The sequence below is a fragment of the Vicugna pacos genome, chromosome 5 (assembly GCF_048564905.1).
Source record: "Vicugna pacos chromosome 5, VicPac4, whole genome shotgun sequence".
Classification (NCBI taxonomy): domain Eukaryota; kingdom Metazoa; phylum Chordata; class Mammalia; order Artiodactyla; family Camelidae; genus Vicugna; species Vicugna pacos.
In genome coordinates this window covers 73,162,532-73,188,537 of record NC_132991.1, presented here as the reverse complement: position 1 = coordinate 73,188,537, position 26,006 = coordinate 73,162,532, and the positions used below count along the sequence as shown (strand labels likewise).

Sequence of the window (26,006 nt, the reverse complement as noted above, 5' to 3'; positions counted from 1 at the left end):
TGCCCTATCAGTCCCTGAGTATCCAGAAATTTGTATCTGAAATGACTAACCTCCAGAAGGAGATGCAGCTGTTGGCCAAGAGCCAGTATGACACCTCAGCACGGAATAAACAGCAAGAGCTGCGCCTCGAGGCAGAGCGGAAAGTACGGCAGGAGCTGGAGAACCGGTGCCAGGTACGGGCCTTCCTCAGCTTCATCTCAGGCTGTCAGCAGGTGCCATGTGCAGAACCCAGCATGAGGGCACCCAGGTTTTCCAGGTTCTGTAGAAGAAAACCAGTTTACAAGTTGTTCATCTTAGCTGAGCCCTTAGGGTCATGTCTGGGAAGAAGCCTGTAGTTTTGAATGTGGTGCATCATCTTCACTTTCAATTTAAAAATGAGTATCATCCTTATTGAAGAGCAGCTAAATCTCACATATGCAGAATACTAACGAAGTGAGACTCAGAATACTAGGTGAGACTTCTGAATTTCACAGTCTTTCAGTCTTTTATACCCCTTGGTTCTTCCCTGTAGCTCATAAACATCTGTTGTCATTACAAGATTTTTAGCTATTCCCAACCTAATGAAAAGCACATTTTATCACTGAAAAGGGACTTCAAGAAATCGAGTTCTTGCCTTTCAACAGAGATTGTCTGCTACAAAAGGTACCCCCTTAATCTGGAAAGAGATGTGAATCACCTTGAGTCAGGAGAATCCATAAGTCAAAGTCAAAGTCAAAATCAAAATCTGTAACTGTATACACATATGTATACTGTAGGTTAAACTCAAAGTAAGTTTTTATCTTGTAGTTTGGTAGCACCTGGAGTTAGAAACTACCCCATCAGATTTTCATAATTCGGTTGCTCATTTATTACAATGTTGAGACTCTTTGTTCCATATGTAATGTACAGAGTTTGTAAAAAATCATTTTCAGGAATTGGAAGAAACTGTCAGACACCTGAAGAAATGTAAAGAGGCAACAGAGAATAAACTGAAAGAAGCCAGTGTGGAATCAGAACAGGTAAGTCAGACTCATGGACATAAGGACTTAGACAAGCTTCCTCAGACACAACAACCCTGAACCACAAAAGTCAGGGTACAATCTTCATTAACACGGTTGTCAGGAGTACAAAGGGCAAGAACCAATAACCTACTCAGCATGGCCTCCGTTATAAAGAACAGATAGTTTTACATCAAGATTTTGTGTCTTGATGAGAGATCACGGAAGCTGAAGTACTGATTAACCCTGGTGTCCAGGTCCCTACCACTAAATACAAGAAGGGAAGACCAGCAGGTGCGTGCGTTTTAATGCATTATTGTTTGATATGACCTAAGAAAAGTGGGACTCTGTTCCATTAATAACCAGAAGTATAAAGTAGGCCCTATCAATGAATTTGATTTCTCTGTTCTAATATCTTAAATTGGCCTTTTTGAAGGTATTTAAAATGATAAATTTTTAGAGTTAGAAAAGATCTTTGAAATTATCGGTCTATCACAACCAGCCCTTATTAGCCAGATAAGAAAACAGATCCTTAGGCTAAAGGCATCACAGTGACATTGCTGCCGGTTTGTCCCTTTTATAGCCATTAAATTATATTAACAATATGACTGTCAGAATGGTATATTTAAAGGAATTTGGACTCTGACAAACATGAGTTTGCCAACTGTGACCTTAAGGAACATTTACTTTAACTTACCAGTTCCCACATTCATAAATCAGGAAGCTGTTACCTCCTGTTTTCTGAAAGATGGCTCAGAATTTCAATGAACGTTAGTTCCCTTCTCGTTCACCATACAAGATGAGACATGACGTACAATGCCACTTCAGGCACCTTTCCCTCCACTTTTGACAGGGTGCTGGAGGAAAGTGGGGCTTGGTTTAGGAGGGTGGGAGTGTCTCTGTCATCAGGATGCACAAACAAATTATTTTAGCTTTGTAGCTTTCTAAAAGGTAAATGGCAAGGGTAGTGCTATTTTCTTATCTCACTATTTGGTACCCACGCCATGACCTGGTTTCTACGGGACAAGGACATAGTAGCACAGATTTATTAAGGACCAGTTATACGGCAGGCGCCGTACTGGGTAATGGAGATACAAGGCGAACAAGGCAGGTGAAGCCTCTGCTCTCACTCTTGCCTTCTCCCAGGCAAGAGAGAGATACCAACACGCTCAGACCTCAGTGTCAAAACACAAAAATGCTGTCCAAGAAACAAGCAGAGGAAATAGTCATTTTACTTTTTATTCTAGAAGATACGTTCTAGAGCTGTTTTGAAGCAACCTTTCTATAAAATAAAAACCTGTTGGCTCTACCTCCAAAATAGCAAAGTATCCCTAATACTTAGAGAAGTGCCAGGCATATGTAGGCACTCCATAAATATTTGTCAAGTAAGTGAATACTAATTCCAGACCATCTTCAAAGGCAGACTGTTAGAGGGACTTGCAGCTTGTTTTCAAGTTTAACAAAGGGGATTTGAAAGTTTGTGTTTGAGCTAAAATATAAGATATTTTGATAAAGGAAATAAAAATACAACTTACACTAAACTGGTCCAGTTTTTTTTTTTTTTTTTTTTTTTTTTTTTTTTTTTTTTTTTTTTTTACTAATTCATTCTCTTACTGTCACAGCACAAGAGAAAAATCTAGCCTTTATACAGTTTAGGAACTTTGGAGGAGTCGTCTTAGAGAACATAAATCAACATATGGTTAAGTCTACCTCGTTCATTTTCAGTGCCATCTTGTACTTTCATTCCTCTCTCACCTCAGTTCACATCCAGGAAATATTAACAAATGCATGAAAAGCAACAGGCTTGCATGCATTCATAAACTCCCCATTCAGAAATTATTCTCTCATCTGTAGGATGTGTATTATGCAAATAGTTTGCAAAGACCATGCAGTCAGAATCTGAGTCTTAACATCAGAGTAAAAAGTCTCTTGAACTAATACACAGAAAACTTATAACTGTTTCTTTGTTGTAATTTAATGACAACGCATACACGTTAGATAACAGCTAACCTGGAAGAAGCTCACCGCTGGTTCAAGTGCAGGTTCGATGGCCTACAGCTGGAGCTGACAAAAAACCGGCTGCAGAGGCTTCCCCGGGAGGACAGGTGGCGGGAAGAGGTAGAGTATTTGACCATCTTAAGCAATTCTGGATTCCTTCCTTCTCAGACTTCTAATTACACAAGTCCCATCTTCTTCCAGCTACTCTCTCCTAATCTGTAGATTTCTTTAAAACTTCTGCTTAGAAAACCAATTTACTGAATTTCTTTCTTAAAAGTTCTAACTCTCCCAAGCTGTCTAGATTAGAACCACCTACCTTGATAAAAAAAAAAAGATTCATAAAGGCAATATAAGTCCTCAGCTCCACAGTTAGTTTTGAACAGTTTGGGGTGTGTTTTCTTTCCAGCAGGACCAAGATAAAAGGCACGATGGCATGTCCAGCCAGTCTGCTCTACATCGATGGGAGAATAAACAGAATCTTAGACTTGTGCCCAAGAAGTGTCACTCTGAACTAGAGAGAAAGTGATGTCCTTGACAGGGGAGCTTTTTCACTTTCAACAGCGACATCACCAGGATTCCCCAAGCCCAGCAACCAGCACTGGCCTGTGTCCACAGTCCTCAGAACATGAAGTCTTTGATGTGGGCTGAAGGTTTTGGACCTGAGTTTATCCTTTTATGAACTGTTTGATTTCAGTACAGAACCACCCCATCTTTTTTGTCCCTTTCCCCATTTTTCCACCCAATAAATTTATATTAATGTGTTATATGATAGGAGACAGTGTTGCATGATACTTGGCTATTTTTCTAGGTAATTCTTATCAAAAAGCATTTAGTGAGGTACTGGCTGATATGGCAGCTAAATGATATGTTGCTTTATTTCAGAGAAATGTCCTGGTCTAACATCTTGCAGATAATCCCTGGAAATACAGTCACCTGGAAAATGGTAAAACCTCTCCCACTGTCTTGTAAACAAACATACACCCTTCTTTGCTCAGTAACTACCAGCACACCTTTAGTAAGACCTTCTCTCTGTTCTTACATAAGGTATCTCAGAGACTGTGTGTGCAGCTTCCTTGGACATTTACAAAGAAGTTCACTGACCTCTGCTCCGGGAGATTATGCCTGACCAGTTATGCCCCCCTTACTATATAGTCAGCAATAAATTCAGCTCTGTCTTTTAAGATACTGAGTGGTGGATTATGTAATTCAGACTTTATGTAAACATAATACCTGGCTTAACTGAACTGAAGCTGATGACAGTATTAGGACCTAAGTCAAGTGAGCAATTATGAAGTTGGAGTAAATATCAAATATAAGACTCTAGAGGTTGATGAGCCCACCACTCAATATTCGATTTAAAAAAAAAACACACAGCTGAATTCATTGCTTGCTGTGGTAGGCGAGCGCTTTGTTGGTCAGAGTCCTCCCTGATCAGAGCAAACTGCTCGTCTTCTGAGGAAGCCTGGAGTTCCAGTATTGGGAGACTTTCATGGGCTTAAGTGGATTGACGACATCTGTAGACATGTACTTACCTGGGTCAGACTTGTGTGGATTCGCTGGCATTCAGAAGCAAATTTACTAGTGTGTCCACTTCTGTATGTCTGACTTTCAAGAGTGAGGGACTTACTTTTTGGCAGGCTGGTAAAAGCCTCCTTAAGTTATCTAAACCCTATAGTACTTACCCTTTGGACTCTTTATAAGGAAGTATAGTCAATTTGAGGGTACCAGGGAGTCATAATCTTAAAACAGCCCAACCATGAGCCCCAAAGAACAATCAGCCTTGATTCTGGGATGGCACTGAAAACCTTGGACCTGAATTCTGCATGGGAAAAAAGACCCCAGGTACCACACAGGAGAGATGATCAACCCCAATGGATTGTAAGTATATTGTCCCTGAGTGTTGTCATAGAAACAGTCACAGCTACATGCCAAGAATATTTATGTCATCATCATGCAGAACTAGGGCTTTTTTTCCACTTATATATTGTCCTCAAAGGGTATCATTATTGATAGTTAGTGTAACGTGCGTTTATATAATTTTTTAGATTGGCTATAGTAAGCATTAGCCTAGGAGAAGTGAATTACAGAGTTAGATATGATCATTGCTAGTAAAGCTTAGTTAGAACAGCCTATAGTGCAAGTTGCTGAAGTATTTCTATGATACTTTAAGTGTTTCTATGATACTTTTATAGTGTCTAGCATATACACTAGCATATAGTGGGCCTGTACATTCTGAAACAACAAAAAAAATGGAAAATATGAAACAGTGGTTTTAAGAGGATAACATCATGCAACAAAAAACAGTAATCCATGAAAGGGAACACATGATGAGCCCTACGTTGCCCCAGCTTACAGCCCTGAGGGGGTCCAGGCTACAATGCAAGGAGTAGAAATCAAGGTGAGTTCCCTGAGTTAAGGAATGAAAATTGAGAATCCAGGGAGACACAGGTTGCTAGGGTTCCAGGACAGAGTATGGGAGAGAAGACAGCTGCACAAAGGGAGAACTTCAGAGCTGTCTGAGGGGCCCTCTGAGTATTGCACTGAGTACTGGTCAGCATGTGCATGTGAGGAAACTACCTGAGGCTGGAGAGGAAGCATCCAAAAAGGTTCACGGTGACAGTGTCCAGCACACACACACAGTACCAGTTCCCACCAGCCAGAATCAGAACCCTTCTGATTCATGGGGCGCTGGGGAGAATATACAACAGGGTCTTGTCTCAGTAGCAGAGAACGATTAGCCCCAGAATCAGCACTGCTCTGGTCCTAACTAATCTTAAAGCAAGATGACCCATTTCCAGGTAGCTGCATACCCAATAGAGCTTAAGGATGTTCAGAGGAATACAAAAACACACAGCACCCAACAAAGAAAAAAATCACAATTTCTGGCATCTAAAGTTATCAGGCATGCAAAGAAGGAGGAAGGTACAACCCATAATGAGAAATTAATCAAATCTGACATAAAACTAACACAGATGTCAGAACTGGCAGGCAAGGATGTTGAAACAGCTAGTGTAACTATTCCATACGTTCAAAGAATAACACCAGTAGATGGTGATATGAGAGAAAGCGACAGTAGTTTACTTAACCAGTAGGAAAATGATGGGTGATTTCCTTTAGTAAAAGATATTTACCACGTGGTCACGTCGGATTTAAAGGTGATCCTAATATAAGACCTGAAGCTGCTTTGACTAATTGTTTGAGGACTAACTATTCTTACGCAAGGAGACTAAGCCGTAAGTACTAAATTAAGGGACAGACAATGATTCTTCCATGTGGGCCATGTTGCCAACACCCCTAGAGTCTGGCCTAACCTTTTGCATGTTAGTACAAAAAGATGCATGAAAATCTGGGAAGAATTAATCTGGACTCTAATTGGCTTTGCTCCAGTTAACCTGTCTGTGAAGGCTTTTGCCCTCAGGGATTCTGAGACCACAGCTATTTGCTAATTTTTTCGGTCAGCTTTATTGAGGTATAATTGACAAAACTAAACTGTATATTTAAAGCGTGCATCGTAATGATTTGATAAACACTGGAAAGATTCCTTTCATCTAGTTGTCACCTCACATTTAAAAAACCTTTGGTGAGAACATTTAATTTCTACTCTTAGCAAATTTTAGTTATACAATACAATGTTACCAATCATAATCACCATGTTACACATCATTCGTCTTACAACTAAAAGTTAGTACCCTTTTCCCAACAGTTCCCTATTTTCCTTACCTCCCAAACACTAGTAATCACTTTTCTACTCCCTGTTTCTATGAGTTTGATCTTTTTTTGGCGGGGGTACGGGGGTGGTATTCCACATTTAAGATTCTTTGGTAATTTCTTGAGTGCTTTTCTTTTAGTTCTAATAAGAGATCCAGGATTGAGTCTCATTGGATGGACTGGTCACATGCCCACTCTCAACCAATCAGTGTGACTTGGAAGATGGATTATACACTGACTGGTTAGGTCTGTATGTGAGATGTGTCCATCTCTGAAACTGAGCGGTTTCCCAAAGGAAATCTAAGTGACATTCCCAGAAGAAAGCAGAAATGGAGGTGGGTCAGATCAAAACCACGGTGTCTATCACAACAGTCAGGACTGTAAGCTGAGAACATACACCAAGGTCACTACTGAAATGCATCCACACCAGAGAGCTCTGAGCAGGTGCTAGGTTCCACTTACACTGACACTCCTTTTCCTCCAGAGCATTTACTTAAGGCAGCCGGGGCTTTCAGATAGCTAAAGACAATGGCAGCTGCTTAGCTAGCTACCTCCTAGTACTTCCTTGACAAGCAATCAGAAATAAGAAAGGAAAAGTAAATCTACACAAAACCACACTCTGTAACTTGAAGAGAGACTATGTCAAATCTTTAAAATAACTGAGTAAATGAGAAAAAAAAAATCACCGAATCCCCACCTGAACTTTCTCACACTTCTACGCCAGCTTCCTCACTGAAAGGTTTGTGGCAGACAGAGCAAACCAAAAAAACTGCCACAAAGACAGAAAAAGGAAACTAGGGAAGGAGTCTAAGGTCGCTCTGGAACACAGAGACTAAATGCACCCTAATCTGGAAGTACTAAAAAGCATCCAGGCAGATCAGAGCATGAACTGCAGGAAAGGAACCTCAAAGTAGACATGATTTAAAAGGTTCAGGCGTGAGTTAAGGAGGCACTCTTCAAAATGCAGCGCTTCTGGAGGAGGTTAAAAAAAGGCAAAAGGAAGTGAGAAGCCCCCTTTTGAAACTGTTAAGGGGAAAGAAAAAAGGAACTGAAAATTCCAGGGACAGTAAGAAAAAAGAGAAGTATAATATTGAAGGACTCATGGCCTTTCCCACAACCACCAAATCATCCCAGAATAAGTACCTGGACTTTGCTGTAAGGACAGAAGAAGGTATGATAAATTTGAAATACTTCAAAACAACACAATACCATAAATGTGAACAAGAGGAAAGTTCTACTGCAGAAATTCAAGAAATTAAATTCCCTATATCCCAACTAAGTAAAATTTCCCCCAATAAACATTCATGAAGGAGAAGACACAAAGTGAACATTCCAAACAAATATATTTCAGGTAAACTTTTGAAGATATGGGAAATCACTGTGAAGCAAATTGAAAAACTAAGGCTGGAAATGGACAAATATTAGAAATAAAAGGAGAGTTGTTTAAACTCAGGAAAGAAATGGAAGAAAAAGACAAAACTATCTCCGAAATGAAGAATAAGTTACAAGATGCCCGAGGGAGAACAGATTTGGCTGAAAATAAGTCATTGAAGAATAGCAGAAAACAACCAAGAAAATGAAAAATGGCACAAATAAGTTAAAAAGATCAGAGAAAAAGTAATGGAATGGAAGCCAGGTAAAGAAGGAATAATATTCATGTTACTGGAGCCAAGCCCCTGAAGAAGAAAAAACAGTAGAACAGAAGTAATATTTAAAACTACAGCCCAAGAACACTTTACAAAAATAGAAGAAAATTTATATCTGAATCTATGTATTAAAAGGACTCAGTACTGGGGGAAAACTGATCAATTTTGAGACATATTCTAATAAAACTATCAAGACTATAAAGACAAAATATTATCAAAGTCTATAGGCAAAAAGATCAAATAACCCAAAAGGCAAAAGAAAGTGGCATAAGACATTTAAAAACCAACATGCTAAGCAAGGCGACAATGGAGCCGTGTGTCAGGCCCCGAGATGCTTGTCCTCTGGTAGGCATGCCTACTCCATCCCTGGGACTGTGACAATGACAATCTTACCCCCATGATTACATTATATGTCACAATTGACTTTAAGAAAGAGAGATTATCCTGGCCTAATTGCCTGAGTCTTTTAAATACTGCTTTTTCTCCACTTCGTTACAGAAGGGAGAAGTCAGATTTGAAGCACAAGATGTCATGTGCCCTTGTTGGCTTGAAGATGGAGGAGGAGCTCAGAGCAGCCCCTGGCTGAAAGCCAGCAAGGAAATGCAGGCCTCGGTCCACAAACTACAAATAACTGAATCCTGCCAACAACCAGAATGAGCTTCAAAGGAAACTTTCCCAGACCTCCAGAAAGGAGCACAGCCCTGCTAATACCTTAATTTTGGCCTGTGAAACCCTGAGACTTTTAGCCTCATTGTGTCTGGATTCGTGACACACAGAAACTATGAGATAAGTTCGTAAGAATGTGGGTTTTGTTCATCGTGGGTTTTGTCCAGCAAAAATCCCACCACAGAAGAACGAAATTATTCAAGACTTTATCAGATCAAGAGAGTGAGAGGGAGCTGGAGACCAACTCTCCGAGCTCCTCCAAAGCTCTTGTACTCACTGAGAATAGTCAAAGAGTCAAAGTGAAATACATCATAGGAATGAATAAAGGGCGTGGTATACACGCAGGGATGCAGGTCAGCAGTATCAGTTCGTGAAAAACAGAAACATTATAATCTTAATTTAAATTTAGAGAGAAGGTTACTATATTGATGGTACAAATAGTTATTTTAAGCCTCAATCATGAACAAGTTTACAGTGTTCCGAACAATTGATAATGAAAACCCAGACCACCAGGGTCTCCATACAATGATCAGAAATCACCTAAGCATGCAAAGCAGCCCAGATGTTCCCACCTAAGGGCTAAGGCAGTCTTCTCTGAGCAAGAGCAGCCTGCACTTTCCGCCTACACCTGATAAGCGAAGCCTTAGTCAAACAACTTCTATTAAAGTTGAGCCTTATCCAGGAACCAAGTGGTAACTGGGCAAATTTCAGGCAAAGGACTGATGGGGTGTTTAAAAATGTATAAATGTATATAGCAGTATATGAAGCAAAGGTCAGAATGAGAGTGGGAAACTGATGTACAAATGTTACATATTATGACAAAGAAGAAATGCCACTACAAAAATGGCAAAGCAGAGAGGGAAACACAAAAGCAGAATACCACTATTGCTGTACAGGCCACGGGGGGGGGGGCATTAAAAGATAAAACAAAAACTTAAGAAGCCAGCTTGTCAAAGGTTAAATATGTAAATCGGATTAAGCTTTTTAAAAGTATAAGTGAGGGCTGCAGTTCAAGAGGATGATGTAGGAAGATTCTGACCTCACCTCCTCCCAGGGACACACTGAATCACACTGAATGGAACAATTTTCTCTCAAAAAGACCTGAAAACTAGCTGAGCATCTCCTTTCACATCAGGAAAATGAGAAAAAGGCCACAGGACCCAGCACAGAGGCAGCCATTTGAAAAGCACCCAAACTTCACATGAAAGAGATTCAGCTTCCAATCTTAAAGCATCCCTGAGAGGGGTGGGGTGTCCTGGAATACTCTCCAGGGACGGAGGCTGCTGGGCACCATCTTCACACTCTCTCTGCCTTGCTGAAGCCAGGGGGTGCCATATTTTCCCACCCCTCAGCAGGTGTCATCTCTACCCTCCCACCAGGGACGCTAAAACTTTAACTTCGCTAAACCCAGTGGCTGCCCCCTTTTTCTCCACTCTAGACTTCTTTTGTTCTCTTCTCGGTGGGCGCCACCTTTGTGCTCTCCCTCTGCTGTTCTCCAGAGCCCCAGGATCTCCCAGAGAGGAGCTTTTATATACATCTGGTGCCCTGGTTTTTGTGGCTGCTGCCCACAGGATGCCCCTTGATCCCTTGGCAATGGAGGCTGGGAGGGGCTTGCATTTCTGGGTTCCAGGGGACTGTAACAATCAGAGGCAGTTCTTGGCAGACTGCTATCCCCGGGACACTGCATAGATGGCCAACTGAGACACACCCACAGTCCTCCTGAGAAAGAAGTCCATTTGCTTGTCCGGGAGCTCTGGCCTGACGGGCAGGCTTCTGGTCTGGCACACTTCTGGGGGGCGTCTCAGGGAAAAGAGCCCAGCAGGCACAGTCTGTGTGCTCTCCCTCTGCCTTACTCCAGCTTCCTGGTATCTCCCGAAAAGAGTTTATACCCTTGTCTGGTGCCCCAGTTTTTGCAGCTGCCACCAGAGAATACCTCTACATTGCCTGCCTCTGGTGGCCAGCAGGGCTGACACTTCTGGGTCCCACAGGAGTAGAACCAATGGAGAAAGAGCTTTGAAACAGCTACAGCAACAGGCAACAGACCCGGAGCACAGTCTTCCTGTGGAAGAGGCCCAGTAGCTTGCCATCATTGCTGCAGCATGAGGGGCAAGGCTTCTAATTAAAATCACATCTAAGGGCTGACTGTGAACCTTTCTGGAGACTGCAGAGGGCAGGCACTGTTCCACGCTCTCCAAAGTGCCAGCATCGCTTGGAGAGGAGCTCTTACGTGTGTCCAGCGCCCCTGTTTTTGTGGCTACCACTCAGAGAACACCCCTCGATCACCTGGCTCTGGGAGCCGGGGGGCTCACGTTCCTGGAGTCCGTGAGACTGTAACAGTGGAAGAGACAATTCTTGGCAGACTCCTACCCCCAGGGCACTGCACAGATAGCAGTACCCCATCTTTCTATGAAAGGGGCATTTACTTGTCTGGAACCTGACCCGAGCGGCAGGACTCCCGTGCAGCACACATCTAGAGGCCCGCGGGGGTGCTCTCAGGGAGGGCAGGCAAGAGGGCGCCGTCCCTGCGCTCTCCCTCCACCTCACTACTGCTCACTGGTCTCTCCCAGACAGGAACTTATAAACTCCTCCAGAGCCCCAAGTTTTACAACTGTGGCCCAGGGGAGACCTCCAGACCACCTGGCTCTGGGGGCCAGTGGGGCTTATGCTTGTAGTCCCACTGGACTATATATATTTGCATACCTTAAAAGCTGCTGCCTGAAAGTCTGGCTTCTAAATCTGCCTGAATCTAGGTGCTGACTGAAATATCCCCCTTTGGAGCATTGACAGGTTCTTGGCACACCCTCAACTACTGGGAACTATTTAAAACATAATGGGCTGCTTGGACGATCACAAAGATTTGAGAGACAAGAGCTAGGGCAGGGCTACACGAGGCCACTGCTTCAAAACTGAGAGGTGACTGTTTCATCTACTGTATAGAAACCAACACAGAGAGTCAAGTAAAATGAAGGAACTGAGCAATATGTTCCAGCTACTCTTAAAACAAAGACTGTAATAAGAGGCAATGATAAAGGGGTCAATCCAGCAAAAGGCTATACCATGTGTAAATATTTATGTTCCCCTTTTGCATCACTGAAGCTCTTATGCCTTTAAATCTCCCTTAATCCAATCTAGTGTCACATTACTGCAAATAAAATTGTGCTAATCCAGCAAAGACAAGCAAAATCACTCCCTGCACTGGCCAAAAGGAAGTACTTCAGGAGAAGAAGGAGAGGCAGGCAGCCGAAGTGAAAAAAATCATAGTTGGTTTCCTTAGCACTGGTATGGAGTTTGGTGAATTAAGGATTTATCAAATGTTTATTAAATGAAAGATTAATGAAAATATGGTCATAATTCCTTGTGATCCTATTGTCTCCATGCCTGAAATGAAGAGTGGGCCCTAAAGTAAAATAATAAAGTAATGCCAGAAAGAAAAAAAATTGTATGTTCCCAACATAGGAGCCACCTACATATATAGAGCAAATATTAACATACCAAAAAGGAGAAATAGCAACCCAGTAACAGTAGAGGACTACAATATTACACTTACATCAGTGGAGAGATCATCCAGACAGAAAAGCAATAAGGAGACATAAGCCTCAAATGACACATCAGCTCATAGAGACTTAACAGATACATACAGACCCTTCCAAGCAAAAGGAGAATACACTCTCTTCTCAGGTGCACTTGGAACACTCTCTAGGATAGATCATATGTTACGCCACAAAATAAGTCTTAATAAATATAAGACTGACATTATATTAAGCATCTTTTACAATGATATAAAACTAGAAATTAATTATAAGAAGAAAACTGGAAAACTCAGCTGAATAGTTTTACAACTTGCAGCTCTATCAAAGCTTTACACCTCATCAGAACCTAGAAGGTGGTAAAATTGTCTCATGACAGCCTCCTTGGTAGAAGCAAAAGCAAGTGAAGAATGGCTTTGTAGCAGTTTTTCATTAGCATCCCCAAGACTCAGAGCAACTGTGTTCAGTGAATCAAGTTCCCATCTCAAAAAACAAACAAAAAACTAGAGAACAAAGTCAACCAAAAGAAAATACAAATAAGGGAGTAATAAAGATAAAAGAAGGATTGATAGGGAAAAAAGAAGATCTAGTAAATAAATTAAATTCAATTTTGAAAAATTAAACAAATATAAAAACCACTAGCTAATTTGATCATTAAAAAGAGAGAAGGCATAAATATTTTTTAAATGACAAGGTGGAAATAATCATTGCAACAGAAGAAATTTTAAGTCAAAAGGGACCACTTTGCACATCTCCCTGCAAAGAAATCTGAAAACTTAGATGAAGGGGATAATTTCCTTGGGAAATATAGATGACCAAAATTGACCCCCTCAGGTAACAGAAAGCTTAAATAGACTGATTTCCATAGAAGAAATAGAGAAAGTTATTAACAGAAAGAAAGTTATTACCTAACATAAACACACTAGGCCAATATGCTTTCACAAAGGAATTCTACCAAACCTTCAAAGACTGGTACCCAGATGCTTCATCATTATCCCAGAGCAATGAAAGGAAGGAAAACTTTCTAATTCCTTTTATAAGGCAAGTGTAACACTGATACCTAACCCTGCTAGAGAAGATGCAAAGAAAATTACAGGGCAATATCACTCATGAATGTCCATGCAAAAATACGAACATATCAGCTAACAGAATCCAACATCATGTCAAGAAAATAACATACCATAACCAAGTGGGATGCAAACGCAAAGCTGGCTCAATATTAGGGTATCTGTTAATATCATATACAATATTAAAACCTAAAAGGAAAAATATTTTAAAATCTATGGTAAAAATCATAATTATTTCCATAAATGCTGCAAAAGCCTTCAGTAAAGATCAATACCCACTGAAGATAAAAATACTCAAGAAAATAGAAATTGAGTTTTTAACAGGAGAAAATATATATAAAATATAGATTTCATTTTATTTACATATAAATAAATATATGATATATTTATAAATATAAATATATAAATATTTATATAAATAAAATGAAATCTATATTGACCCTTGAACAGCACAGGTTTGAACTTCACAGGTTCATTCATATGTGAATTTTTTTTCAATAAATGTAGTACGTGTATTTTCATTTTGCAAATCTAAGTGTGGGGAAAAGTTTGTGTTCAATTAGAGATCACAATATGTGAAATTAAAAAAAAAACAGGGTTTGAGCCCTGATTCCTGTTTCAGCTTCCTGCCCTTGGGTGAGTCATCTAACAATTCGTTTGTTTTTGAGATAGCAGTCACATGGATTTTCAACTGCAGTTTTGGAGTGGGGTCAACTGTATACACATATAAATTATAATCTTATTCCTGGAGCCAAGGCAAGGATGCCCTCTATCTCCATTACTACTCAACGTTGTACTAACAGAAGTATTAAACAGTGCAATTAGAAAAATCAGAGGTATAAGAACGCATAAAGAAAAAGTAAAATTATCTCGAACCTTTCCACAAGTACTGAGCATGTAGTCGGTGCCAGGCGCTGTTCTAGATGCAGGGAATAATGCCATTGGCAAGCCAAGGCTCTTGTGGAACTTGCATTCTAGTGGGAGAGAAGAGACAGACTACAACCACGTAAACAAAAATTTCAGGAAGTGATATAAAGCCGGGAATGGGGTGACTTTAGAGCTGGTATGTGGGGGCGAGCCGGGGCGGGTGGACAGCCCTTCCAAGCAGAAAGGAAATTAGCCATAAGCTCGGAGGTGGGAATGGCCTGGCATGTTCCAGAAACAATGAAAGGCCAGTGCGGCTGAGTGTAGTCAGCTGGCCAGACAGCCGTGGTAGTTAGGCTGGGAGAGAGGTGGGTGGGGAAGAGATCAGATCCTATGGAGGCTTATAGGCTGTTATAAGACCAACACAAAGCCATGGGAGGGTGAGAGGAGGAATGACTGCATCTGATTTACGTTTTAAAAGGTTAGTCTTGTGAATGTGTGAAATACACAACAGGGAAGCACGGATGTCCACAGGGAGACCACTAAGGAGGCTGCCTGTGGTAGCCTGGGCTCGGCTTTGCATTGAAACGGATTTGGCAGAGGGTGTGAAGGAACAGAAAGATCGTGGATAATTCTTAGGTTCAGGGCCTAAACGATGGGTAAATGGTGGTACTATTCAGTAAGAGGGAGAAGGCCTAAGGAGGAGAAAATATGGGGTCGGGGGAATCAGGAATTCTGTTTTGTACATGTTACATAAGGTACTTGTTCTACATCCGAGTGGACATGTTGAGTAAACAGTTGGATATATGGGTCTGAAGATATGAATTTGGGAGTCATCACCACATAGCTGGTTTTAAGCCTTAGGTCCACATAAATTCACTTAGGAGGGAGAGTAGCTGGAGGCGAGTACGAAGATGAACTCCAACATTTGGAGATTTCGTAAAAGAGAAGGAGCTACCAGCCGATGCTTTCGTATCCGAAGCCCTGCTGCCCCCGGCTGCACTGCCTGAACAAACTGCATTCTGAACAAGCAAAAGCCGGGGCCCAGGACACTGCTGACAAGACCTCAGAAATGCACAGTCCAATCCTCTTGCCCAGTTTTCTTTTCTCTTATGCCAAGAGTATTGCCTGTAAAGGCATTTGGATTTCTGGCCGCCTCAGTGACCACGCTGGACACTCCTTCTTCCCTCCACCAATTTTGAGAGAGAAAAATATCCCTAACAAATAACCAATGACCAATTAATTCTAAGCATTTGGGGGACTCAGGGTTCTGCTGTTCCCCTGCTCCTTATCACATTTCATAAAAACCAACAATTTAGTCTGGCCATATTTGGAGGAAACTCTAATACAAAAAGATATATGCACCCCAATGATCATAGCAGCACTATTTACAAGAGCCAAGACATGGAAGCAACTTAAATGTCCATCGACAGATGACTGAATAAAGAATAAAGAATACACACACACACACACATACACAATAGAATACTACTCAGCCATAAAAAAAGAACAAAATAGTGCCATTTACAGCAACACGGACGGACCTGGATATTGTTATACTAAGTGAAGTAAGCTAGAAAGAGAAAGAAAAATACAATATCACTTATATGCAGAATCTAAAAAAATGAGACAAATGAACTTACAAAACAGAAACAGACTCCCAGATATAGAAAACAAATTTGTGGTTACCAGAGGGGAAAGGAGAGGTGGAGGGATAAATTGGGAGTTTGGGATTTGCAGACACTAAGTACTATATATAAGATAGATAAGCAGTCAGGTCCTACTGTATAGCACAGGGAACTGTATTCAATACCTTGTAATATCCTATAATGAAAAAGAATATGAAAAGGAATACATATGTAGGTATAACTGAATCACTATGCTGTACACCAGAAATTAAAACAACGCTGTAAACCAACTGTATGTCAATTAAAAAAAAGTATTAAAAAAGTAAAATTATCCCTTTTTGTAGGTGATATGATAGTATACCTGGAAAACCTCAGGGAATAAATGATAAAACCAACTCAAACTGTAAAAGAATTAAGCAAACTAGTAGGATATGAAAGGAACATACAAAAATCAATATCCTATATATAGGTTTAATTAGGAAAGAAGAAAGCTGTATTAAATAAGGACTAAGACCTCACACAATGTAGGAGCAGGGAGGGAAGCAAAGGTCCAGAAGGAGCTGGAGGATCAGAGCACCCATCCCTCAGCCTTCCTGAAGCCCCAGTGTGGTTTGCAAGGGAATCTGGAAAGTCAGTCGGGAAAACAGGCTGGTCAGTGGGCCTTTCAGTAGAACACAGGTGAGTTTCCACCTCACCTTACCCCAGTACAAAGCCTTGATATTCAGGCGGATTATACATTTAAAGGGGAAGAACACCACTTCTAGGTAGATACCAAAAAGAATAGAAAGAAGGAACTTGCACAGAAACTTGTACACCAATGATCATCGCATTATTCACAGTAGCCAAGCCAAATGCCTGTTAATGAGTGAATGGATAAACAACATATGGTATATAATAGAATGGAGTACTGTTCAGGCTTTAAAAGGAAGGAAATTCTGACACATGCTACAAACGTGGATGAACCTTGAAGACATTATGTTAAGTGAAATAAGGCAGTCACAAAGGACAAAAATTGTATGATTCCACTCAGATAAGCAGTCAAATTCAAGTTCATAGACAGAAAGCAGAATGGTAGTTGCCTGGGGCTGGGGGAGAGGGACTAGAGAGCTATTGTTTAATGGGTACAGTATTTCAGTTGAGAAAGATGTAAAAGTTCTGGAGATGGTGGTGAGTCACAAAAATGTGACTGTACTTAATGCCAAATGGCTTAAATGGTCAATTTTATGTCATGTATATTTAACTACATTTTTAAAATGTGGGGAACAAAACCATGAAAGTATGATATTGTATGAGTGGAAAGTTTTGTCATCTTGTGGAGAGAAAGGCATTTCTAAGAATGACATCGAAAAAAGAAAATCTAAAGGAAAAAAGACTAGGTAAAAAAAGAGAGTCCTCTCTTTTATAAACAAAATTAACAAGCAAAAAACATACCCACTGAGTGTTCTCCTCCTCATCTACCTTCCTGTGTCTTGCACCTGTGGCCCACCTGGTACAGGGACGAGGTCCTGCTCCAGGCCATCAGCCAGCACCCCACACTTCAGTCTACACCTCACAGAGGATTCACAAGGCCTCCTCACTGTCAGATGAGCAACCATGGCAAATACCGCAGCTCTCTTTCCCCCAAATCCTCCTGAAATAAAATAGCGTGTGATATGCAAGACTTTGGGGGGTTTGCAAAGGCTCCAGTGGAACTGGCCTTGCTCCTTAGCCACAGCACAGGTGCTCTGTCCTCTTTCTAGGTCTGGGAGAGGTCCACATGCTGCCCAGTGACTTTTGAGTCCAATTCATGACTGGCTGGTGATTTCAGGACTGTCTCTGACAAACCACCTATTATTCTCATTAAACTCAAAACATACACTTAGTTCTTAGCAGCTGGTGGACCAGGGAAGGAATCTATTTGAATTCAATGTTTATTAAAAATGATGTGTTTCACATACTTCTCTGAAGCACAACAGAAATGCTTTTCAAGTGACGGAGCATTCCCTCCTTATTTCCTATAGGAGAGCCACCACTTCGGGGATTTGTTTCTCATGCTCTTCCAAAGCCCTTTCAACATCACTGAATTGTTACTCATACTAGCACCACCATCTAGTTTGTATCCCAACCACTCAGCAGCCAAAAGACAGCTGGGTGTCCAGTGATGCCCTGTACTGGCAAATGCTGTCTTTCTTCTTCACCATGAGCATCTCATAAATATCATTCCTAGCATGCTAGTTCCCAGTTAGCAGCTAAGGACATCAACTCAGGGCACAGTGAACTGATCAACCTAAGTTCGTTTATTCAGTGACCTGAAATTCATATACAGCCTCCAGCTCTTGGGAACTAGTTAAAATGCATAAGAACATTAAAATTCAGATATAATGGCATTAATTAAGAATTCCTTAATATGGTCCCTCAAATCCAATATGGCAGCTAACAAGGCTATTTCAATTTTAATTTACATTAAAATTAAGTATAACTTAAAACTCAGTTCCTCGGTTGCACTAGCCACATTTCAAGGGCTCAACAGCCCCCTATGGCTAGTGCCCACTTGTTTACATCACAGGAATTTCTATTGGATAGCACAACCTTAAATCATGGATCTCTGACCAAACTCTTTCCAACATTCACCAGATGTCTGTGCTTCTGTCATTCCCAGGTGTAGCAAGACAGCATGCCTTGACTGCAGCCTTCGGTTTCCGTATTAACCTTCTTTCCTTTTGTAGATTGGGTACTGGGGGAGCACAAAGCACTATCCTGTTCTTAATATCCTGACCTCACTCCTCCCAGGAATTCTGGGGAACACTGAAGGGCTGAAATATACAAAGGGTACATAAGCATATGTGTGTGACATCTTTCTCAGCTGACTGCCAACACTAGAGAATTCTAGGTGCTGGCTGGAACCAGCTCACCTATTGCTGTGAGCCCAGGGATCCGCGGCCCAGCAATACAGCACATCTACAACGTCTCTTACCTCGATAACATGCTCTGGGAACTAACGGGCTCATCACAGGATATCCCAAGTATTAGTGACTTTCTGTTTTCAAGCCACAGAGACCTTATAAATATCAGCTTATAGAATGAACAATAGAACATAATTATTTGGGACCAGCAACTCTTGGCATGGCTCCCCTTGTGACCCAGCTTCCACCACCCCTCCAGTCTAGAAATAGGCCAGGAGTTGCTTTATGGCCTGGAGCCACGTAGAGATTGAGGTGAATGCTAGGTGAGCCTGGACCCCTAGTCCATCCCTAACAGCCCCTCAACACTTCTGTACCTTTTCCAGGACCAAGGGAGGGTGCCTTTGGGCAGGTAGACTCTGCCACAGGTAATAAGACTCCCACCAAAGACGACGCCATGATCTCAAGTGGGAGGACTCTTGGGGACCGGTGAGGCTTATAAGTTTCTAAGTCCAACTACCTTTAGAGCAGGTGCCAACATTTCTGCTCACATTTGCAAGGCCACTTCTGCCTCAACTGCTCTAAGGTGTTGTATGAGCTGATTAAGAGCTGCCTTATCTTGTTTTCTGATTCCCTACAGTCCCAGCTTTCCCTCTTTCCATCAGGATTAACAATAAAAAGACTCTCACGAGTTTCTTTTGCTTCTTAAGATGCCTGAGTTGGCCCACAGGTGCCAGCACTCCTCCTCATCTCTGCTGCCTTTAAAAACATATGTAAGTTCTTAATTTGTCCTAGAGACGACTTCTGACTTCGTGATGAGACTAGAATCATTTTTGTAAGGCAAAACCAAATCTTGCTAGAAAGCCCTTCAGCAGTCAAGCACCTGGGCCAGGTACCCTCTCTGCGTCTTTAATTCTTACATCTCCTTCAGGCGGGCCTGGTAAATCCTTCAAAACCCACCTCTGCCTCTTCGTCTCTGAGAAGTCTAGCCATATTTCCATAGATGCCTCTTCCTGCCCCCCACCCCAGCACCCACTTTCTTTCCAGAACCTGCTAGCTTCCCATCCAGGCTATTTCACGACCCTACTGTTTGTTCTCCACTTCCCATCAGTCCAGATAGAGGTGGGGCTGGTCTGCCTTCTACTGGGAGCTTCCTAAGAACTCCACTTTATCATTCAGGATGTTCCTTACTTTCCCAAACACAATACACCTTTCTTTTGAAGTTTTGTGTTGGCCATAAAAGGGAAAAAAATGATCAATTTGATTATACAAAAATTTAAAACTTCAGTTTTACAAAAGACACCATAAAATGAAAAGAAACAAGTGAAAGACAAAAACTTAATTTCAGATTAAGTGAAGAATGCCTACAATTTAATAAGAAAAACAGAACGCAATTTTTTTAAAATGGGCAAAGGATATGACAAAGCAATTCAGAGAAGAAAAAAAAATCTAAAAGGTTTATAAACATTAGATGGTAGATTTCAATCTTGCTAGAAAGCAAATGCAACAACCATTTCTCATCTATCAACTGGGGGAAAAAAATCAAACGTGAAGTGGGCATGGGAGACAGGTAACCTCATACATCAGCACAGCCACCTGGGAGGGCAACTCGGTCATAAATTAAAAAGCGTGCACCCTACCATCCTGCATTTCTGACTATACACAGACAGGCAAGCACAGTTTTCTTTTTCCCCTGGAAGAGTTAAATCAGTTCCTACAATTTCTTTGCATTCTCAGAGGAAAACTTAAGGTCTTTCCACATAAATCATCTGTAAGACCAACAGACCTTTATGTTGGTAATACTGGGCTCAGCAGAACTTCAATGTGTCAACGGGCTAACAGGGTCTGTCTCTTTTTTCAGGCTTTACCAGAGACCCTCCAGAAAAGAGTGAGGATGGGGGGAGAAGAGATCAAGGAGAGAAGAAAGAGCCGCCCTGTCATTTAACACTGCTGAAATTGTCAGAATGTTTTTGGATTTTTGATAATCTCCTAGAAATAAAAAGTCAATATGAATTGTTCCTTACTCACCCAAAGCTGGTTTTAATCTGCGCCTCGAGAATGACTCGAAAGTAGTGCTTTCCAACCTTTCCCACGTTGTGGCACGGATAGGAGGCAGAATTCATAGGGCACCCAGGCGGCTCCAGCACTTGCTGGCCCCGCTCAGGGCCGGATGAGGTATGGGCGCCGCTCCCTCCCGGAAGCCTTCCCGCGGCTGTGAAGGACTGTGAGCGAGTATCACGCTCCCTCTAGTGGTCACCTTTCTCTTCCTTCATCGGCACAGAAGAGGAACACCTGAGACGGGGCGGCTGCGGTAGCGTGCCTCACCCACGCACAAACTTAACAAGCATCTCTGCCAAACAAGAGAGAACAAATTCTGCAAAGCATGTTACTAGAAAAATACCTCTTTCAACTGCCTGTAGTTGTGCTTAAATAAGAAACATTCAAACCCCTCTGAAACTAGAATCTGAAATTAGTCTACAACACTAAGCAGCTTTAGAAAGAGGCAACAAACAACGGACACCCTTAGGACTGGCTATCCCAGGACTGGCTTCCTCCTGCCCTCTTGACGCAGCTGGGGTCGCTGATTCAGACGACTTCATCTGTTTTCTCCTTCCTCTCTTCGCTTGCTTGACCCCTCTTTTCTGAATACAAACACCTGATTGTCTTTACTAAAGTGGCGAGTGATCTTGCTAATTCTCACTCTGATCTTAGCTTGCTTATCTTGAGACCAAGAACAGGGTAAATTTCGAGTCCGATCTTCAAGGTGTGAAAAAAAACCTTTTTGTGCAGGATGTAGGTAACTTGGTAGCTGCTAGACTTTTTTTTTTTTTTTTTTGCTCAAGGCCAAAAAATGTGCAGCAAGAAACACGTTAGGGTTCCAGCTGTCCTCTTGCTGATGGAGAGCAGTGCAAGACAGTAGCTTTGGGGATATGGTTGCCCAAATGTGGAGAGAGAGAGATTGAAATGTTTTATCTTTAAATTTAAAAAGTTAAGCTTATTTTTTTGGAAAATGTTAAAAGCTGGCATAACTGTATTGACAATGAAATGATGAAGTACAATTCTAAGTTTATAGAATGTCCTACCTCCTACTGCATATAAAACAGATCATTGCAGGAGTTTGTTCCTCCCACTGGAATTATTTATAATCAAGCCATCAACGCCTTGAAATAGAAATGAATTTATAAGATATAGTAACTGCCACAAAGAACTTGTAATTTAGACTGTTTTGTCAACTTTAATTTTCTTATCTGAAATTTTTTCATCTCTTCAATGTTCCATTTCATCTTTGTTTAATTCTATTTTCCCCCACCCTTTCTTTGAATGAATTCTGGCAGTTACATTTTCAATTTCATAAAGCTCTCTTTTATTCTTTGAGTATCCCTTTTTACAGCATTTCTTCTCATGTATACAGTATTTTCTCATCTGGGAATATTAATTATATTTTCTTTATTTTCCTGCTTCCTGCACTAGACCTGTTCCGAGTTCCCCCACCCCCGTCACTTACTTATATGGGTCCCTGTCATTCCAGAGGCTTTCCTCAAACTCTGATGATCATTAGCTGCCTGTTCAGACGAGCGGCAAGGTGCCTCCGAACTGACTGGGTCTCAGTGGCAGTGAGAGGGGTTTGTCCACGGGCAGGCTTCCAGAAGGACCAGGGGTTTCACTGGGAAGCTCTCAACTGTCAGTACCTACAGGTCTGTTTCCTTGGGCCACGTTGTCCTCTGAGAGGAATCCTTGGATCTCCTGCTTGGAGGTTATTAGCTTGGCTGTCAGTTTTCTGGAAGTTCAATAGGAGAAGGAAGCTGAGATTGTCGTTTAGTGTAGACTTTGACTTAATCCTCTGCTTTTGGTGTAACCTCTGCCTTCAGCTCAGCCTGGTATTCCCGAATCCAGAGGCCTTGAATCTAAAGCTCCAGAGAATAAACCATCGGCGTTCTGCAGGGCAGGGGTGAAGTAGTGACCTGCTCTATATGAATAGGGTAACTAGGAGGACCTCACAGCTTCTTAACAGACTTTCAACTGCTCCATCCATTTCTAGCCCCACCTCACTTACCTTTGGAAGCGCCTAATGTTTTTAATGCATGAGCCTCTCAGGGCTTGAATCAGCCTGCTTCCAGCTGCCTCCCCACCACCTCCTGTGGGCACTTAGCTTTCATTTTTCTCTGGCTTGTTAAGTTGGTTACCAACTGCCCATTTGCTTTTTACTTTCCAAAATGATTTCACTTGCTTGTCTTTTATTCTCTGTAGTCTTGAGTTTCTTCTGTATTTTTTGTTTGGTTTGCTTTTGTCTTTGGGGGGGTTTTGGTCTTGAAACCTCTGGGGTGTCTCTGTAGACCAGAGGTGTAGCTAGTTGATGGTCTTCAGCTCTTAACGACTTCAAGCTGTGCCTCAGCTTCTGAGCCAAGGTCATGCTCTTCTCAGTCTGGCAAATGACTGAGCAAGGTGGAGGTAAATAACCCAGATTGTGCTCTTCTCTGGGGACTTCAAAGGCAGTGACCAAGCAAGAGGCTGGAATACAAGGGCCTACTCATATCCACTATTAGGGGACCCTTCCAAGAGGCAACCTGGGGGGCGCCCGGCTGAGCTGGCTCAGCCTGCGTCAAGTCTGCATCGAAGTCTGATGGCTCCCTCGCCTGCCCAAGGCTGCGCCTCCTTTCCTCACAAGTGTCACTCATCAGTACACCTTCGTACTCCTCAACACCTGCTTCCTGGAGAACCCGATGGGCACGCTGACTTATGTAAGGAAGAGAACCTCCTGGAAAGATACAGTTAACTCAGAGAATCAAATGAAGAATTGACTTGTGATGGAAGCACTCCAGTAGCCTCAGCAGCAGGGCTCTGCCAGCCTTTTTCTTAATGTATTGTGCTGGTGTAATTTAGTTCTAAAGACACTCAATGTAGCCATCATCTCTCAAGGCTAAGCTTCAAAATATCAGAAGAGAATATGATTGGCCCAACTTGGGTCAAGTTGAATTAGGAGTGGCCAGGACTTCGTCTTTATTGAGGGCCATTTCCAGAGGAGGAGGAGGTGTGAGCTAGTTGTCATCCAAAAAGACCTCAGTGCCGGACAGAAGATGCCAAACTGCCAGTGATTATACAGGTGATAAATGGGGGACAATATTACAGAAATGTCTTATTATCTAGACTAAGAAAAAAGGAAATGCCATTTATTCTGGGTTACCCAGAGTAAGAGTAATCACTATCCTGCATGTCTTCCACTTACTATTTGAAAAGAATCATCACGTTCCCTTTTGGATCTTCTATATTCTAGGCTAGGCATCTTAATTTCCTTCTAGAGTTCTCCATCTATTATTTTTTAAAGAACCCTCACTTTCATTTGTTATTTTCTGGAGAGGTTTTATGTAAGTGGAATCTGACCAGAATGAAGGAGACTCTTACTTTCAATGAGCTACCAGTAAACTAGCCACTATCTGCATTTTTAAAATTGATGTTATTGAATTTAAGTGCATGTTTTTTTCCCCTAAACTGTTATTGGTAGCTTAGTTGTCATTCTTGATTCATTAATATGGGTAGTTACTGTTTTAGTTTTTTCACATGTAAATTTGACAACCTCTTATTATCTTCATCTAAATTGTTGATGTTAAGGAACCTGGTGGCATATCATTTGTGATTTCTCTCCAGTTGACATTAGTCTATCAAGATTCTTTCTTTGGTTTTGATCACTCTGCTGGCTGAAGGTCAACCAGCCACGTTTCTCCATTCAATCCACAAGAATATCACAACAGGCTTCCTCAAATACTGTTAAAATCCAGATACAGTGAACCTATAATAGTCCCCTCAGCCATCAAGTCCCCTTCCAAGGAAAGGGAGCATATCTACTGAAGAACATCTCCTACGTGCACACAAATTGGCTAGAATCATGTCAAGATCAGTATCATGCTCAAGTGGTTTCTAGTATCTTTTGCCTGCTTCAAAAAATTCAGTTTATTTGATTTTCTTTAGTATGCCTCAAAAACTACAACTTGCAATTTCTTAGCATAGCAGCAATTGGTTTGGGACTATGGGCCTGGAGATGAACTCACTGATGGTTATCCCTTATCATATATCCCTCAGCTACTTGGGCATTAACCCCTTCTTTTTCATGCTTTTCTACCTTGATGACTATTATGCTTCTTATAGAATTAACTACTGTAAGAAGCATAGTGATCGAACAACTCCATGGTCTTACTGACTTTACACCACCAGACAGTAGGCACATTTCTACTGTTCCTGCTCTGATATTTTTAGAAGTCCCTCTATTGTGGACTAGACTTCATAACACTACTTATAATTCAGCAACATCGTCCCTGGTTGCTACAAACTTCCTTCTTGTGAAAAAAGTTAAAAAGCATGAGTGCTAAATGAAAAGGAAGCTGGAGTATTCACAGATCAGTCAGGACTTTGGGGCACAAATAAAGAGAAAAATTCAAGCTAGTGTAAACTTTAAAGTGAAATTTGTTACAGAATAGGGGATATCTTGTAGAAAGAACCCGAGGGAAAGAAGAGTCTTAGAAAGGATGGGAATGGAAAACGGGGAAATCCCCGGGGACCCCGGGAGTGCTCTCTCCATCCCTCATCTCTGCTTCTCTCAGTGCACAGGCGTTTTCTCAACGCAATGGGTTAACTGCTAGTTGGGCCACAAGGGAAGGCAGAAAAAGTTCTCATAGCTCTCAAGTTCCAGTCCCACAGAAAGGCTTCATCTCAATTCTAAAATTCCCGGAGAAGGAGGGTGCAAACTCTTGATTGGCCCAGCTTAATTCAGGAACAGGTTCCCTGCTGAATCAACTGAGACCAGAAGAAAAGAACCTCATGGCTTTAACAAAGCAGGTGTCAGGACCCCACGGATGGAAGGATGTGAATTATCATCTTTTTAAAAGACACCCCAATAGATGTTTTCTACAAGGGCTTTTAATAGGTGGAAGGCCTGAAAATACAAACAACTGCTCATCTCCTTTTTCTTTAAACTTAATGCTCAATTTTTATGTGGTTACTCTAAACTGGAGCAAGTGTATTCCTCCAAAGGAATATCTCTGAGCAAGGAGTAG

The 26,006-nt window shown here is 41.6% G+C and overlaps 1 protein-coding gene and 1 long non-coding RNA gene across 9 annotated transcripts in view; one reads left to right on the top strand and one right to left on the bottom strand.

Annotated features, from left to right (window-relative positions):
• CCDC150 (coiled-coil domain containing 150) overlaps nt 1-3,746 on the top strand; it is a 62,287-nt gene extending 58,541 nt beyond the window's left edge. For 5 of the 8 annotated variants that reach the window (XM_072961533.1, XM_072961532.1, XM_015249312.3 and 2 more), the window contains 4 exons: nt 12-173; nt 912-998; nt 2,976-3,095; nt 3,382-3,746. In XM_072961533.1, the coding sequence (XP_072817634.1) occupies nt 12-173; nt 912-998; nt 2,976-3,095; nt 3,382-3,501 (489 nt within the window). In that variant the 3' untranslated portion in view covers nt 3,502-3,746. Of the gene's footprint in view, nt 1-11; nt 174-911; nt 999-2,975; nt 3,096-3,381 lie in introns of those variants that run through there. The other 3 variants (XM_015249313.3, XM_072961534.1, XR_012072829.1) reach the window with 2 other exon arrangements.
• Nucleotides 123-24,016, bottom strand: LOC140696458 (uncharacterized). The gene is made up of 3 exons (XR_012072831.1): nt 22,466-24,016; nt 20,989-21,310; nt 123-259 (listed from the first exon to the last, which is right to left on the bottom strand). It is a non-coding gene; the product is annotated as an uncharacterized lncRNA (long non-coding RNA).
• Nucleotides 24,017-26,006: the final 1,990 nt, after the last annotated feature.